General features: G+C 40.4%; 1 protein-coding gene across 2 annotated transcripts in view; it reads right to left on the reverse strand.

The window, feature by feature from the left end:
* Positions 1 to 17,824, reverse strand: part of RBMS3 (RNA binding motif single stranded interacting protein 3) — a 711,967-nt gene that overhangs the window by 70,354 nt on the left and 623,789 nt on the right. For both annotated transcript variants that reach the window (XM_075143380.1, XM_075143379.1), the window contains 2 exons: positions 12,725 to 12,831; positions 1,390 to 1,436 (listed from right to left, as the gene is read on the reverse strand). In XM_075143380.1, coding sequence (XP_074999481.1) covers positions 1,390 to 1,436; positions 12,725 to 12,831 — 154 coding nt within the window. The remainder of the gene's footprint in view (positions 1 to 1,389; positions 1,437 to 12,724; positions 12,832 to 17,824) is intronic.

Genomic DNA, 17,824 nt, shown 5'->3' on the forward strand with positions numbered 1-17,824 from the left:
GGAAGAGAATTGGAAGAGTAAAAATGAGAAAACTCGTGGGTTGAGATAAAGACAGTTTAATAGGGAAAGCAAAAGCCACGTGTGCAAGCAAAGCAAAACAAGGAATTCATTCACTGCTTTCGGCAGGCAGGTGTTCAGCCATCTCCAGGAAAGCAGGGCTCCATCACGCGTAACGGTTACTTGGGAATACAAAATGCCATCACTCCGAACGTCCCCCCCTTTCTTCTTCTTCTCCCAGCTTTATATGCTGAGCATGATGCCATATGGTATGGAATGTCCCTTTGGTCAGTTGGGGTCAGCTGTCCCAGCTGTGTCCCCCCCCCCAACTTCTTGTGCACCCCCAGCCTGCTCGCTGGTGGGGTGGTGTGAGAGGCAGAAAAGGCCTTGACTCTGTGTAAGCACTGGTCAGCAATAACTAAAACGTCCCTGTGTTATCAACACCGTTTTCAGCACTATGCAAAACATAGCCCCATACTAGCTACTGTGAAGAAAATTAACTCTATCCCAGCCAAAACCAGCACACTAGCAGTGCCTTAACAAATATTTAACAAATAAACCCATTATCACCTATATCAATACATTCTCCCCTTCAGCTGGAGAATGCAGATGGGAATATGCATGGAATTTTATAATCATATCAAACATCTCTCTGATCAAAGAGTGACTGTCAAAGAGTTCAGGGCCGAATTTCCTGCTTCTCTTCAAATTGTTGTTAACCTCTCTGAAAGGATAGCTAGATTTCAAGGCTCTGTTTTTCCAGCTCATGAAGTAATTGGAAATGTATTCATGCAGGTAAATAATACGATGATGTAACTTCTCTGCTAAATTTGAAAGAAAGTTACAATTCTTCGGGTCGGCAAACCATAGTTGAGAAATGAAGAAGAGTGTTACTCAGAATTTTACCCCTAAATCCTATCTGCTTACACACTAATTTAAGGCTTTCTCCCTATTTGGCATTTCTATTCAGACAATGCTATGGAAGCCAGCCAGCCTGTATAGAGAACCCCACATGAAGTAACAGCTCTATTATCCAAAATATGCTGGAATCTTCAATGATTATTTTAACAAAAGCAAAGTCAGTAAAGGGAAACTTTACTGGTTTCCATTTCATGACAGAGAGAGCTTAAAAAAACATTCACTAGCATTTGCCAAATAGAGATGGAAACTATTAGGAAAAACAACTTCCCATTCAAATGGATATTACAAACAAGAGGGCATAAAAACAAAAGGGAAACTAAAAGAAGAACTTGACAATATAGCATTACATGCTTCAGACAAAATATGACTGAGTGAATTTGCTTCTGAATAAGTTTCACCACAGAAAGAGAAAACAGAAGATGGCATTCAAAATAATTTTTAAAAGGGCATAAGAAAACATGCATTCCTTACCCATTCTGTATAGCAGCTGTTGGATCGTAAGTCAAAGCCATGCCAGCCTGCACATAGTTAGGGAAGAAAAACAGATTTTTACTATTACTGCAGAAAAAAAAGAGACAAAAAAAAAAAAAAGACGTGAAACATATTCTAAGCCAATATGAATAAAAACTGAATGCAACATAGATGGAAATCTAAATTCTCCAGGGAACCTCAGATGGCCCAGAGCAGCATGGACAGATTGGCTACCTCCCCTGCCTGAGAGATCCCTGAGAAACAGATCTGATCATTATGTTGGTTGTCATTTCTCCATACCATTTAGGCCAAATGGTGTTTTTGTTGCACCACTAGCATTTAATAACTCCACTGAGATCAAGGCATTTACATCCGATTGCATGCTATAACAAGAGAGGGCCAAATCCTGCTGTTGCCTGTGAGACAGGTAGTTGGTAAATATTGTAAAGCCAACTTCATGAGAGCTTCTCCGGACAGAGTCTCATCTTTCCTACAAAGGCCGCACCCTGCATGACCCCGGTCTACCATTTCCCTGGGCTGTCACTCATGCTTACAGTTAATTCATTACCATGAGACAAGAAACAAAAAGCGGGCTGTGAAGCAGAAAAGACCAACTCCCCCCCCCCCCCCAAAAAAAAAAAAAAGGTGCTTGAGCTTTTAAACAGGGCTTTTAAAATACTTCAGAGGTCTGGATAGCAAAAGACTTTGTTAATGGGCTACACAGACCCTTTCAACTGCTGTTCACCACCAAGCAGATGGTGACCTGTGCGAAAGGATTTGGCAGTGTCAGAACAGCATCCAGTTAACAACCATCGCCGCTGCCACCATTCGCAGACATGTCCACAGGTATCACAGGAAAGGCAGGGAGAGAGCAGGGCTGGAAACTGAATTTCCCGCTCCACCTTATACTCCAACACGGCAGTCGGAGCCATGTGGGAAGGACCAGCTTTTTCCCCAGCATCCACTTTAAGACATGGGACTGATAATCTCTCCTCCCACACACTGCATTTGCTTTGACTTTTTGTCTTCCTTATTACTTTTTGTCCTCCCTTCATGAAATACTTTCCAGTGCAAGACACTACCAGGAGACGGGAAGACAATTCCCTTTGTACAAGGCTAGGAGGAGAGAGGAGAGGAGAGGGCCCCCATTACTCAGGGTGCTCCTCTCACTTTGGGAGCAGCTGAAAAATGGCCATGGCACCCTCCCACCCCAACGCACTGTATTTCTCTCCGCTTGTCATACAGACCACATGCTCGCTGCCTGAGACAGGAGACAGAAGCATTTGCTTCAAGGGCAGGTGCTTTACTAACTGTGCAGCAGGGTCCACGCTCCTGGTGGGAGCTTTTAATGCCCCTGGACCCATCTACCAAAGTACTTTTGAATAATGGCATCTGCCCCCTTCCAGATGGCTGCTCAGACAGGTCAGGAAAGCGTTTGGGCTTGGCTGGCTCCCATGCAGGCAGGTGAGCAGCCAGGGTAAAAGCTCTGGTGACGAGCGGGCAGAGAGCGGGCAGCACTCCTGGAAGAGCCAGGTTAGCCCGGCAGCTGCACACTGGTCTAAGAGGAGATGGTCCAAGTTTCGAGAGGCCAAAAATAATTTCTGATCTGAAAGGGTAGGCTTCACACTACCTTATGTAGCCAAAAAAAAAAAATTCATGTCATGATTAAATTTGTATATTTTTCTCATTATTCTTTTAAACAGACATTAGGGCAAATGCTTTGCTTATGGAAAATGCTGTTGTTTTAATAAAATATGTACCACCTCCCAAGCAGAGGATAATTCAGAGACTAAGGCCAAGAACACATGGCTATTTTTTTAAAATGCATTCATTTCATACAAAGAAAAATAAAAATGGCTATTTCTGCAAGTTTAAAATGTCAAAGAATCAAATGTAGGGTGACCCCAGCCACTGTCAATTTTGATGTAAAAAATAAATTAGCTTAGAAAAACATACGGGATGATCTATTTAACTTGTTTTTATATTCTTATGTCTTTTACACTCTCAGCATATTATATTGTTTGGTAAGGTTGCATTAATTACTAACGGAAATGTCTACAGATCATCCCAAAAAAGAGCCAATAAAACTTTAATATCATAAATATTTTTTGTCTGCAATACATTTTAGCCAAAAAATCCTCTCTTATTTTCCTTTCTCTTTTCAACACTTGTAAAATTTGTTATTGCTCTCTTTTTATATTCCCGCGCTGGTAAAGACAACTTAAATAGTATGTACAAGTCCTAGAGGGACAGAAAAATTAGTTCTAACAATTTTTTAAAAAACTTAAAAATAACTTAAGATATTCTCTATAAATCAAGGTGTTGACATTTTAACATCTCATCACACATCTACTCAAGACTAAGAAAAAAAACCCTTATAATCCCTTGAGAAAGGAGAAATCCAAGCTTTCTAAATAAGGGAGTTTCTAGATTTAACGGTCCTTAGAGCTGCCTGGATGAGAGCCCACTATATACCACAGCTCGCATTAGTGTGACCTGGGGACAAAGTGGCAACAAGGGAGGGAGGGCTTTTATTTTAGTTTCTCTGACATAAATAAGTATGAGGGTGCAGAAAGGATAAATTGCAGCAGCTCCTTCACTGGAGCCCTAACAACGCGCAGTGTCCAGACAAGACCTGCAAACACACGTTTACGCCGCTTTCAGTTGATATTAGAGCACGCGGTCGTGCACAGACCCTCAGCTTGCCCTCCGACCCCATCACGCCCCAGGCCTGCGTGTGGATGCATGCAGACAAACTGCACGCACTCCGTTCTCCATATATTAGCATCGCGTCCATTACATATTATTGGTACTAGGAATAAGGGACACAGCTGTGGGCCTGGCGAGTACAAGATATGAAAGGCTAGACACTCATCTCCTCATCCATGCTCCATATCCATACTGCACGGTGACAGATTACCAGAATCTGTTCAAGTACTGCAGCAGTGACCACTATAAAGATCACTATCACGGTTGCCAGGAAATGAAAGTTTCACATTAGACAAATACGACACAGCATGTGGCAATACGTGCATATGGTACACCACCTACAGTTTGCCGAGTAATATTGCTAATATCCCCCATTGCTGAATAGCTTTAAACAGCTGCTATTTCAAATAGCTGCTAACAGAGGACTATTTACTTCTTTCTCATCAAGTTGTGTAATTCCTCCCTACAAAATTATGCTGGCTGGAAGCCCAGGAGAGGCAACAGTTAGCCTGGACCAGTGAAAGATTTATGGTCTGAAGCATCCTCATTCATCAGGAATAAAAACTGATGAGCAATAATAACTTACTGGAAAATTGTCTGCACTTTCCTCCATAGCACACAAACAGGAATTCCAAAAATACCAAATACAGAATATTAGGGTTGGCCTCAGACTTCCACATGATAGAAGTCCAGCTTATTCTGTCAAAAACAGTACTGAATATAGTTGTCACCGTGCTTAATACGGTATTAACTATACCAGGGCACTGGCGGATGCCTCTATAGCAGTCCTCAATTGTGCTGAAGAGTATTTTCTTCCAGGTCTTTTCATCCACTGTTTTGCTCATGTTTCAGTGGAAGGACAGGGTCTTATTCCTTCTTCTGATAGTGACACTTCTTGATGAAATGCCACCTGAGAGAGTAGCACTGAAAATCCTGCACTTCAACATTTCAACATGCAATTCCTTAAAGCAATCAAAAAAACAAGGATATCTGCTATCAGTCCCACACATAATAATAAATAAAGACCATTCTCAATGATTACTAGACTGGTGTGTTCAGAATGTCACAAGTGACACAGAAACAAAACCAGCTCGTTCAAAATACTGATTTTTTAAAAAAGACTATTTAAACCATGTGTGTTTACTTACTGCTTATTTTTACCAAAGTGTCTGAACTTAAGACAAAGGAATGAAGATTTTTGCTATTTTGTTGCTGCAGTTTTCTAACTATTGACATAGGTGAACAAAGAGATTCTAGTAACAAGAGACCAGTCTGCACCTTTCTTTAAATTTAAGCTCTTTCCTTCAAAAAAGTGCAGGAAATATCAGAAAGCCTCTGGAAGACAAGGGTTCCCCCAGGAAGTTTGAAGGCCTTTGTTCAACATTTTACTGAGAAAAATTTTCCATGGGCAAAGACAAGGTGTTCTGTTTCTGTTTTTTTCCCTCTCTTTGTTATGATTTGAACATAAATGAGCACATTTGCCTCATTAAAAAGACTCTTAGACCATCACATTTGCATTGCTTATGTAAATTGGATTTGTAAATCTCTCAAAGAACTTATTAAGTTGTGGAGTCATTATTAAAAAAAAGATGACATATTCAATATCGTGTGAAATAAGGTGGCTTTTTTTATTTCTCTTCCAAATCTCTCTGAACTCTCACAAGAACAACCTTTTTCAGCCCAGTATCTGTCTTTCAGCAAACAGAAGTATCTACAAATGACCAAATTTTAGGTTGCATGATATCTTCTTTGCTGCCGGGAAGTAGCTTCCACAAACAGCCTCACCAACATATCATCACATACGTGCAGTGTACGCATCTTTCCCTCACTGTGTGCAAAAATTCACCATAATATTGACCTACTACAGAGATGTCCTACGCCTCTTCCTCAGAGGTGAATTTTCCACATATCTCCTCGAACCTGCTCTAGCCAGCCTACGTCTAGTGCTGGAGCACCTGCACAAAGCAAGGCTGCTGTCACCACAGCATTTCTTATTGTGCAGGAGGCCACAGTCCCACTGGAAAAAAATTGTAAAAGCCTACAAACTAAAAAGACGTGAAATCCACTGATGTGGTGGGTTTTCCAAGCAGGAGGCTCCCTGGGTTTCTCCTCCTCAAGATGAGATTTGGAAAAATAAGGTTGTACCCTAGGACTCAAGGGACTTCTGTCGTGAACCAATGTGGGAGTTAGACCAGAAGATAAGTCTCTCTTCCCCCTCTCCTCTGACTCATTCCCTCATCCTTACATGATGGAGGACTGCTGTCCCAGGGGAACGGGTGTACTCTTGGCTACTATAGTGGAAACAATTGAAATTTCAACACTGAAATTCCTGTACTTGTTTTGTTACCACCACTGATACCTGCCAGGCATCACAGCACAAGGATCTCTTGTGCCCTGACAGCAGATACTCTGACTGAAACACTTTGAAGAAGGAAGAGAGAGGAGGGGGAAGAAACCAACAACCCAAATGAAATTGGTTTAGAATACTGATTTAATAACATAAGCTCAGTCAGCAGTAAAGTTAACTTGGCAGAGTTCCTTCCTTTGATTATTTAAACAGTTCTGTCAGAAATATTCCACATTATTAGAAATATTTCTGAATTTAATTCCGAATAAAAAACACCTTTCTTTTTTAGAGAAGGAGAAATCTAGAATGTAAATGTGACCCCTCTTAAATATATAGATGCTTATGAAAGAAATGGAGCATTTCCCAATGATGTGTACTCCTTAAGCAGCTGCAAGTTCTGAGAAAAGTGGTTGTGGAGACAAAAATATATCATATTGAGGTCAAACTTGGGAAGTGATTCATGAACCTCAGAAGGTCACAGGTTGAGCTGATAAACACAATGACAAGCTCAGATATCCAAATGAATGACAAGAAACCCTTTTTGTCCTACAGAACTGGACTGGAAGTGTGATCTACACGGCTTGCGTTCTTGGTGTTGAGTCACGTTGTTCCCACTTCAATTTATCTGATGAGTCAAAAGATAAGTGCTGAAGCTTACAAAAGTTAAAAAGAAAAAAAGAGGCTAATATCCTCCTCATAGAGACATATATAATACAATATAATTATTCTGTTTCCACAGCCAACTCATATGTTTAACCTTGCCATCTTCAGGTCTACGGACCATCTGCTTTTGGATATCTGGCACACCCATTTTGCCATCAGTCTGATCCACTGTTAAATCAGCTGTGGATTACCGTCACATCTGCACACTAGATGTGTGTGTTACAGTGAGTTGGGAAGACTTCCAGGGACGGCTTGCAGCACTACTGAAAATGACAGCCCACCAAATATCTGCTGGGGATACAGCAGAGTGCAGAAAAAAGATATGTCCTTTTCCCCTGTCTCCAACATCTGTTTATTCTGTGTAAGAAAACACTGTCATAGCAGCAGAATTTGGAGGAAAACCCAACTGCAAGAAAATCTCTGGGGCAAATGGCATGGCGTTTTTCACCAGAGAAGGAAATCCAAAGCCAAAATGAAAACTAAGAAAACTAATCTCAGAGAGCCCTGATTCTACTTGAACCAAACCATGGCCCTTATTATGAATAAAAACGGTCCCTTTTAAAATCCTGATTTCAGGGACAGCGATTTCACATAGGTAATTATTTTTAAATATTTCTATGTGCTTTAGAAGCTCAAAATCCAACCATTTAAACTAGTCTTTGGTATTTGTGCCACTTAGGCACCTTTTCAAAATGTTGCCCACAATGACAGTGTCTTGTGTCATGCAGAATTTTTAACTCATTGCTCTGTTATTTGCCAGTTACCTTTTGCTCTTTTACTTTCTCCCCCTGGGTAGGCTTCTCTTCAGGTTCAATTCCTCTCTTTGCTAAACTAAGCTTTTGCTGAAAATAAGCACACAAAATACTGACCAATGTCTAACTTACACGCACGCTAAATATATAATAAGTGTCTTTGCGCGTGGCTTGCATATGAGGGTACTACTGCATATCTGACAGGCCTGGAAATCGTCTCCCACAGAAAAGGAGGTATAAAATACATCAGCCCTAGACACTGAGGATTATGGAACATAACTAAGTAGTACCTATCTCCTTTGAAGCATAAAAAGAAATCTATGTCTGAGTTATAAATGGGCCTGGCACAGATCTACTAATCATTTCTAAATGCCTGCTGCTGGTAAATAAGGGACGACTGGCACCAGGATCAACTGCTTCAGCCCTTCGCTGGTACTGACTTTACAAAAAAATCAGGAAGTCTCTCAAATTACCTATTGTATGTTTTTCTCTCTAAATTACTGTTTGCATTAGACAAAATTGCAACGAGTAGCAGATAAAAAGAGAAACTGTTAACAAAAGCAACATTCCCAAACTACTAGGTCATCTTATTTTTTTAAGAAAGAATTAAAAACATGTTTAATTCTTCAGACATTTCACCAACTGATCTTGAAAGAAAACAAAGGAGAAAGGGGGAAAGGAAGAAGTGAGAGAAGGGGAGGAAATGGAGGTTAACCCCTTGGCTATTGAGAAACAAAAATGTAACGCAGATTACAGAAGCAAGAAAGTAATCAATAGAAGAATTATTGGTGGAAATTATTAAATATCATTATAGACATCAGACCAAATTCAATGACAAGGGGGTCGCATTCACAATGGTACATGTCGCCGTTGTGATATATGCACCAATACTGTAATGGTGATATTCTCTTGCAAGAAAGACAACACAAATATTTAAATGGTCTAAATTTTACAGAAACTTGCAAATGAAGTATCAAAGGTTTCAAAATATTGTGACTGTAAAAAAAAACGTAATCAGTTTGTGCTGACCAGATATAGAAAGGCTACCATTTCTAGAGCTGTTCTTTCTAGAAGAATGTAAACAATAATAAACTTTGGTCTGATGCAAAGCATTTCATTTGTTTTCAGTTGATGTGAGATTTCTCCCTTTCTATCAGATAAATTTCAGATAAACTCTCTCTTAAATACACATATCAGAAGATTTTATTTCTGAATAACCAAAACAAAGTTTCAGTAAATCTGCAATAAAAGGTTATGTTGTAAAATTTAAGTTGCAGTTTTTAATCCAATATGATCTCAATTTGTAACTACTCTTGATTCCCCAGATGATGGAGGAGTTCATTCAGCTAATGAACATTTTTTTTGAGAAATGTCACTCACCTCTAGACTTGTCAATTGCAATTTAGAGGTAAATTAAATCAAATATTTTACAGCCAGAATTTGAATATGATTACCCTCTATCACCATCTCAATACAATCTTGTCAGGGAAAATTTCAAAACAGAATGCTGAATTAAACCGGTGTGACTCAGAAAAAAACTATCCTGAAATAAAAAAAAATAAACCAATAACTCAGTTATTAGGTCAGAATTTCACTGCAAATATTTCCAACATTTGCAGGTTTCACTGTACATTTATTGCACCTGTATGTTAGATGCCTAATTTGACAGCCTTTTACAAAGCCATCAGTGATCCTTAGTCCAGAACTGGTCAGCCATTTCAAATCCTCAGTCAAATGCCTCAGTAAATCTGCTGAGTATTTCCTGAGGCTTCAAACAAGAGTGGAAGGGTAAGGACTAGAAAGTGCTATTCAAGGTCAGGCATTCTTCCCTGGTTACAACTGGCCAAGTAACCACGTACCAAAAAAAACACCTGAAAAGCCCTAGAGAAATTCAGTGTATTCCTAAAGAGTTGACTTTAAAAGGTAAGCCAATTAAACAGCCAACTAACGTATTTCTATATGGTTATGAAGCAATCTAGAAAAATGTATGATAGGAATAAGATTTTCTATTACATTCTGCAGCATGGCCTGAAAACTTTACCAAAAAAAGTAATCCTCTCTTATAAAATTCCCCAGAAGCTCTCCATAAAAGAGAGCAAAACCTCTGAGAACAGCATGGCCAGAGAGGTAAAACCCACTCCTCCCCACTAAATCTCCTGCCGTTTCTCCCCTGCCGCAGAGTACTGGGCACAGCTGCCTCTCTCTGCTTCGCAAACTCAAATTTGAGGCCAGTGACAGAACTGTTGGTGCCATTTCTCTGGGCTCTGTCCTTCCAAGCAATAATCCTCATGCATGCTCAGTGTTAATGCTGGTTAAACCTCAGAAGTTTTAGAAATGCCCTTCACATAAGTATTCAAGAATGCAAAGGCTTATCCGAACAATAGCCAAATACATCTTGGTCTAGATACCGCAGGATTTGGCCAGGGTGGAAATACTGAGGGAGTAATCTCTTGGACACTATTTCAATGCTTTTCTTTGGGGAAGAAACCAAGAAAAAGCAGAGTTCAGGGAATATTTCCAGATCCCATTTGTAATCAGAACTATAACACTTGTCATATATCAATTATTTCTCACTACTCACTGCCTGTTCTTTTTTAAAGAAATTAAAGTTGACAGAAATAATTGTAGGAAGGTTACCCAAGTGCTGCTACACAGAGAACAACTGGATGGTACATCGTGGTTCGAGAAAGATCATTAAAGGACAAAGAGTTAGAAAAACCTTATTGCATATCAAATATAAGACTAATTACACAGAAGGATTTTACATTGGAAATAAGAAAATTAACAACGGTGGGGAAGAAATCCAATAAATGAGTGACCCTAAAAGAGACGATGCATTCTTGTCTTTGATGCTTTGAGTAGTAAATATCCAGTGTGCAGCAAGGTATTAACCAGATGTTAGTAAACAGCAAAAATCTAAGAAAATCTAAGAAAACAGAGCACATTCCTAGCCTGAAATATTTCTGAGTTTGTATCTTTACAATCTTTCCACACTTGTAGATTATACTATGATAACACCTCTGTAGTTGACTGCGAACAAGAATAAGGAATGATGTCTCCCAGCACTGAAAACTAGTTTTTAAATGTTGATACTATAAATGCACCAACCACACCCTGCCTCTAGGTCACAGGGATATCACTGTGCTTAATATGAGCCACTCCACTGGCAGCAAATGAACTAAGTACGATGTAATAAGCTGATGACCTGAGGCCATAGGCATAATGGTGGCTTGTTGGCTTTAACTTTGTATTTCTTGTTTATTGATTTGAACTGAAGGAAGTATAGAACAGTGGAGATAATAGCTATGATGGCATTTACTATTTAAACAGGGATTTAGAGGTCTTTAAAATATGGATTGTTGACCTTATTGAGGGTTTATTATTATCTCCTATACATAGACTTTTGTTTTTCAAGCTCTGTATATGATGACCTGAGTCTACCGCTTCAAGTACTTCTTGGGCACTTGTTCCTCAGTAGATCCTTAACATGACAAACCATACTGGCTCTTAAGAAGACGTCTCCATTTTTTGAGACATACGATATAAGAGACTGCAATGAACCTTTGGAGACTTCTGCAATCTCTTGTAGAAAATGTGGCTGCCACACTGGCACTTTCAGCCCGCAAAGCTAAAAATATTTTGGAGTACTGCTGTTGGAACAGTGTACAATAACCACCTTGCTGGAGGGAGAAATTTCTATGCTTTCAAGAGGCCTTTCTGTTTGTTTTAGGAGCCTACCAATTGTGCTACAGTATATATGTCATAAGGTAATGGTCCGAAAAGTATCAGCTAGCAAAATCAAGTAGTTACAAAAAAGCAGAAACCCTCTAGAAACACGTAACTTAGAAATACCAAATAGTTTTCTTGTTTATTTGCTTTGTAAAATTGAAGTAAATATAGCAAAACCCACCAAAAAAAAAAAACCCCAAAACCCAAAAAGAAAAGAAAACCCACCAACTTGTATTCTAGTGGGTCACAATTGAGCCACATACTTTTTTTTCCCTTGAAGTCTAAATCATAAACACAAAGTATAGGTGTTTAGGATAGAAATACTTGTAAGTCCTTCAGCCTTCATAGCTATAATCATGCATAAGAAGGTTCTATGACCAGATCTACTTCATTTATTCAAGTGTCTTTATCCTATAATAACATTCAAGAAGAGTAAACAAGCTCTTGAAGAGTCACATAAATTCCTTTCTTATTTCACCCACATTTGGAGTCACTTCATGTACAATTACACAGAAAGGAAACTCCAGTAACTATTTGCAGCAGAGCAGAAAGCAACCGTTAGATTTTTTTTTTTTGTTAACTTTGTACACATGATGGAGCTGAGGCTACTGTAAACTGTTTTGTCTTGGACAGAATGAAGAGCCCAGGTCAGATAAGCTTTTGGAAAGTTTTTACATGGACCATACATTTGGATGTCCAAGTGCATCTCTCCCTTTTGTAACAACTCATCCATCCCCTGATGATGTTTTAGCACCAGGAACTACATGGAGGAAATAACATTGGTGGGTTGCTTAAGTGTAAATTGATTTGGGGTTTATGAAAGGTACACCATGGGTGCTGATGGCACACCAGTTAGAGAATACTGGGCTCAGGTCCGGCTGCAGACAGAGCGCTCGCAGTGGGACAAGGCTGTGCACAGTTCCACACCAAGCTCTGAAATGCTCTTTTCCTGTAACTTTACACTCCACACATTATTATAAGCCTCCCTCTCCCCCCTGCTTATACACCTTTTTCTGTGTGAAACTATTGTATTTTGTGTGCAATCTGATTTCTTCGTAGCCGTGAAAGGTACACCTCCAGGTCTGCAGCTGACTTCTGCCGAACCCCAGGAAAATAATTGCCGTGTGGCACTTACCTCTCCTTCTCTGGGCCACGGCCTTCCATTCTGTGTGTATTTGCTTTGATTCTGGCGCTTCTTTTGCCCTCCATCAGCAAATTTGCACAGCAAAGGCTCAGTGGGGGCTGTGAAGACAAGAAACCCAGTCTATATTAGCATCCCCCCCAAAGAAAGTGATTATACCAGCAACAGTAGTGCTTTGTAATACTGATCTTTTGAAGTAAAATCTTGCCTTCTGCAGATATTTTTTGCCTCTTTTAGCCTTGACTCCACTGGCAGCTGTTCTTACCAACTAAGCTTCAAAAAATATATACTGGCAGCCCTTAAAAGAATTTAGCAAATATTGTTGAAAAAATAATCAGCCTACGCAGAATGTTAAGTTGCTGTAGTGGAATAGTAGAGTCAGGCATTAGTTCCAGCTAAGTTAGACACGTATTCATGACCAGCATTAGTGCAAGGATAAACACTGCTTTACTAAAGCAGCTTTCTGTTTTTATTGTAAAAACTTTGCAAGAATCTGTTTAAGGAATAAGTGTTCTCACTATTTCTGTGTTTCTCAGCACCCAATCCTTTAAAAATCTGAGTAAACATAACAAAATAGAGACTTTTGCCAAGCACAGTCCAATTAGCTTTCTTTTCCTCTTAACTCCTCTTTTAGGCAAGTTGGCAGCTGAGAAACCCCCCTTCCTCTCCAACTGAGATCTGGTGTGTGCGAATACAATAGTCAGGGGGGCCGGAGCCCCGGGAAGAAAGGCTATTCACAGAGCTGCACACCCCAAAAGGCAGCTCACAATAGGGCCCCCTAGTGAAGACATTACCACACATCAAATGGGTACAACAGGAAGGGAACTTTGTGTCTTGGGATCTTTTCCCATCCACCCAGCTTTTAACAGCCTCCTGAACCATTTTCAGCCAAAACTGTAATTAGCTTGCCAGCGGGAGCTTGCCTTTGCTGCCTCCTTCTTAAAAGAGGGGCCAAATTCTACCCACTTCCTTAGGTGTATGTCAAGACTGTCCTTTATTGCCTACATCAACAGATAAGTAAACCAATATTGGCTTGGTTGAAAGAAATATAAAAATGATGTGTCACATCTGAATTTTTTCAGGAATTTTTGGGTTCCCAAGCATGAAAAGTAGAGGCTCCAGTTAATTAAGCAGGGGTTTTGATGGAAAAAGGCAAGAAACCTGTTTTTTTCTCCTCGTTTCCTGTTTCTGGGAAGCTAGAAATGTTGAAAGAATAGAAGTGCAGGGACATGAAGGAAATGTTGCGGTAAGGGGGTTAGTCAAGTTGCTGACTTATTTATTTGTAATAAAAATAGTAATTTGGTTAGAGGATGAGGTAAGTTCATATAATATTAGAACAAGCTCACCTCTCCCAACCTCTTAGTTACAGCCAGCTCAAAATGGGTCAGAAAGCGTAGATTAAAACTGTGACCACTTCAAAACTGCAACCAAGGAGCAATGCACATAAAGAATCTCACATCGAAAACACAATTTCTTATTGGGACAGCATCACTTTGGCTACTTCTGAAGCTTTAACAGCTTTGTTTTTTCATTACCATTTTACCAGGCTAGTAATTTCCAAGGTCACTAGAAACTGAACTGCAGGGAGGAATCCATTATTGGCAGAAAGCTCGACTGCGTGACCCCAGAGGTCCTTCCCCACCTCTGACTTCGATTATTGTATCAGATTTTGGTAGAAGCAATGCTCAGCCAACCATTTTAAATTTAAAATAATGAAGGTTTAAAAGCATCCACGTGGCTGTGGAAATTATTTCGGCAGATGGAGAGATTTTACAGGGCTGATTGCCCTGCACTTTCACCAGTTTTACTCCACAGCGCGATGCTGCATGATTTCAGAGCGGTTACTTACAATTCACTTTGATGTGACTGTGAGGGAGGAGCAGGTGCTAAGCCAGCATTAGAGAAAGACTTATTAAACATCACATCTGAAGCTTCAAAAGCTTTTTGTTTTAAGCACTGAACAACTATCAAGCAACATACAATATCATTAGGAGGAGCATGTAAAAACAATCTGCACATTGGATATTTACACATGCCATGATCATCTGCTAATGTACACATGTGGTATTAGCCCATATACTATGATGTGGTTGAGCAAGCTAGGAAGTCGTATGGTTTACTACATATCCTCTCTATATATTAGCCAACCACAAATAGGAAGCTGTTGCTTTTCTGGACTTCCCAATATCCAGCGTTACCATCTGACAACTTCTTATTTGTTAACTTGGGGTTTCCTAAAGTTGACTGAGATTGAACAGAACTGCCAAACAACCTTACCCCGCCCCATCCAGAAAAAAAGTGAAAAACATTGTACAGACTTTTCAGGAGGTAGGGAAGAAGATGGAAAAAGACAACGGTACCATGCCCTTCACAGGCAAGTTTCTGCACAGGAGGTTATATTCCTCTACAGCAAACTGAGAGGAATTCTGGAGAAAAAGTCGATCTGTGTCATAATCATTAACATAAGTGAAAAGATCAAAAGAAAATGTTTTGACAGGAAGACAGAGTCCAGATAAGATGGTTTTGGGTTGTTTGGGGTTTTTTTTGAAAAACACAGGCACGTAGCATATAACATCCAGCAAGACTGAAAATCATCTTACTAGCTCTGAAGTGGTGTAGGTCTTAATGGTTTACACCTGGAAACAACTATGGTAACCAACCTCAAAATATAAAGAAATCAAATTAATAATCTTTCTTCTTTCAGGACATAAGGTAGAGTGTAACAGAGTCTTAGGAGTTCAAACATGTTGCTATAAGTAAACAGAAGAACTCAAATCTCTGGTTTACTTCAGCCCTCTTGAAATCCCATGTAAGAAAGATTCTCTAGGCTTTGCAAGATCAGATGCACACAAATATTTGACATTAGTACCATCATTCTTACTAATCAAATACATAACAACAGAAGACACCGGAAAGAGCATATCCTATTCCACTACATCAGCAAAACTATTTCTAAGTAAAATTGGTTTTTAATGGTTTCATGAAATGTCAGAAGTGCTTTAAAAATAATAAATTTACTTCAGACAAGAAAAAAATCACAATTAGGTACTACGGTTATCAATTCAAAAAGAACATATTTAGGAACTATTCAAACAATATCAACATTACATGCATAATATCAAAGGATTGCAGCAGAAGTGGGATGTTTTACCCCCAAATACTTCAAAAGGGGAGGAAGGAAAAAGGGGAATCTTTTAAACTTTTTCTGCTTTTGCTCTAGAATCATAGAATCATAGAATCATTAAGGTTGGAAAAGACCTTTAAGATCATCAAGTCCAACCGTCAACCCAACACCACCATGCCCACTAAACCATGTCCCTAAGCGCCTCATCTACACGTCTTTTAAATACTTCCAGGGATGGGGACTCCACCACTCCCCTGGGCAGCCTGTTCCAAGGCCTGATCACTCTTTCAGTAAAGAAATTTCTCCTAATGTCCAATCTAAACCTCCCTTGGGACAACTTGAGGCCATTTCCTCTCATCCTATCGCTAGTTACTTGGGAGAAGAGACCAACACCCACCTCACTACAGCCTCCTTTCAGGTAGTTGTAGAGCGCGATGAGGTCTCCCCTCAGCCTCCTCTTCTCCAGACTAAACAACCCCAGTTCCCTCAGCCGCTCCTCATAAGACTTGTGCTCCAGGCCCTTCACCAGCTTCGTTGCCCTTCTCTGGACACACTCCAGCACCCCAATGTCCTTCTTGTAGTGAGGGGCCCAAAACTGAACACAGGATTCAAGGTGCGGCCTCACCAGTGCAGGGGCACGATCACCTCCCTACTCCTGCTGGCCACACTATTTCTGATACAGGCCAGGATGCCGTTGGCCTTCTTGGCCACCTGGGCACACTGCCGGCTCATGTTCAGCCGGCTGTCAATCAGCACCCCCAAGTCCTTTTCCTCCGGGCAGCTTTCCAGCCACTCTTCCCCAAGCCTGTAGCGTTGCCTGGGGTTGTTGTGGCCGAAGTGCAGGACCTGGCACTTGGCCTTGTTGAACCTCATACAGTTGGCCTCAACCCATCGATCCAGCCTGTCCAGGTCCCTCTGCAGAGCCTTCCTACCTTCGAGCAGATCAACATGCCCGCCCAGCTTGGTGTCATCTGCAAACTTACTGAGGGAGCACTCGATCCCCTCATCCAGATCGTTGATAAAGATATTGAACAAGACCGGCCCCAGTACTGAGCCCTGGGGAACACCGCTCGTGACCGGCCGCCAACTGGATTTAACTCTGTTCACCACAACTCTCTGGGCTCGGCCGTCCAGCCAGTTTTTTACCCAGCGAAGAGTACACCTGTCTAAGCCGTGAGCCGCCAGCTTCTCTCTTCCATTCCAGACACTCTTCAATTTATGGACTGAATTTTTACTTTTCTGCTTTTCCTCTGTATGAACGCATTGACTGAAAATAAATGCCTGTGTCCCTGTCTCTTCTCTCACCTTTTGCACCTCTTTTTATATGGTTCTTAACATCCTCAAAGTTTTGAGCATGTGTGGTATTTTGAAGCATATCTGGAAAATCTACTGTTGGTATTTTCCTGTCAGAAAAGTGAGAATTGATTCACTTGAGACAAATTTCAGGCTATTCTATCCTGATAAATTCTTCAAGATAGAAGGCACTGCTCTTTCTTTGACTTCTACCTGACAGTAACAAATACAAATATCAAGAATAAATAACAGCTTTAACCTGAACAAGGTTCATTAAGCCATAACCCATTTTTCAAAGAGAAGATTTAAATGCTTGCTGTAGTTCCCATCCAAAGCCTGCTCTAGCTAATAAGACATAAATAGCCCTGAACTTGGCTTTCAGTCCTGAGAAGGAAGCGGGATCAAATTGATAGTGTTTCTAAACAGCATTTGCCAAGATACTCAGGGCTGCTTTAGGAGAGGGCAGTACTTGCTAGTGTTCAAATTCTGTTCCCATGGAAGTCAATGGCTAAAGCCCTATCTCTCTTCAATCAGGCCCTGAATTTACTCTAAGAGTTCAGTGGCAGTGAAAGAGAGAGACTGGTTTTATGTCAATCAAGCCTGTCGATATTGTTGGAGTTCCCTTAGGAGATCAGCTTCTCATGCTCCGCTACTTTAGATGGACAGACTGTGCAGAC

The sequence above is a fragment of the Calonectris borealis genome, chromosome 2 (assembly GCF_964195595.1).
Source record: "Calonectris borealis chromosome 2, bCalBor7.hap1.2, whole genome shotgun sequence".
NCBI classification, from domain to species: Eukaryota; Metazoa; Chordata; class Aves; order Procellariiformes; family Procellariidae; genus Calonectris; species Calonectris borealis.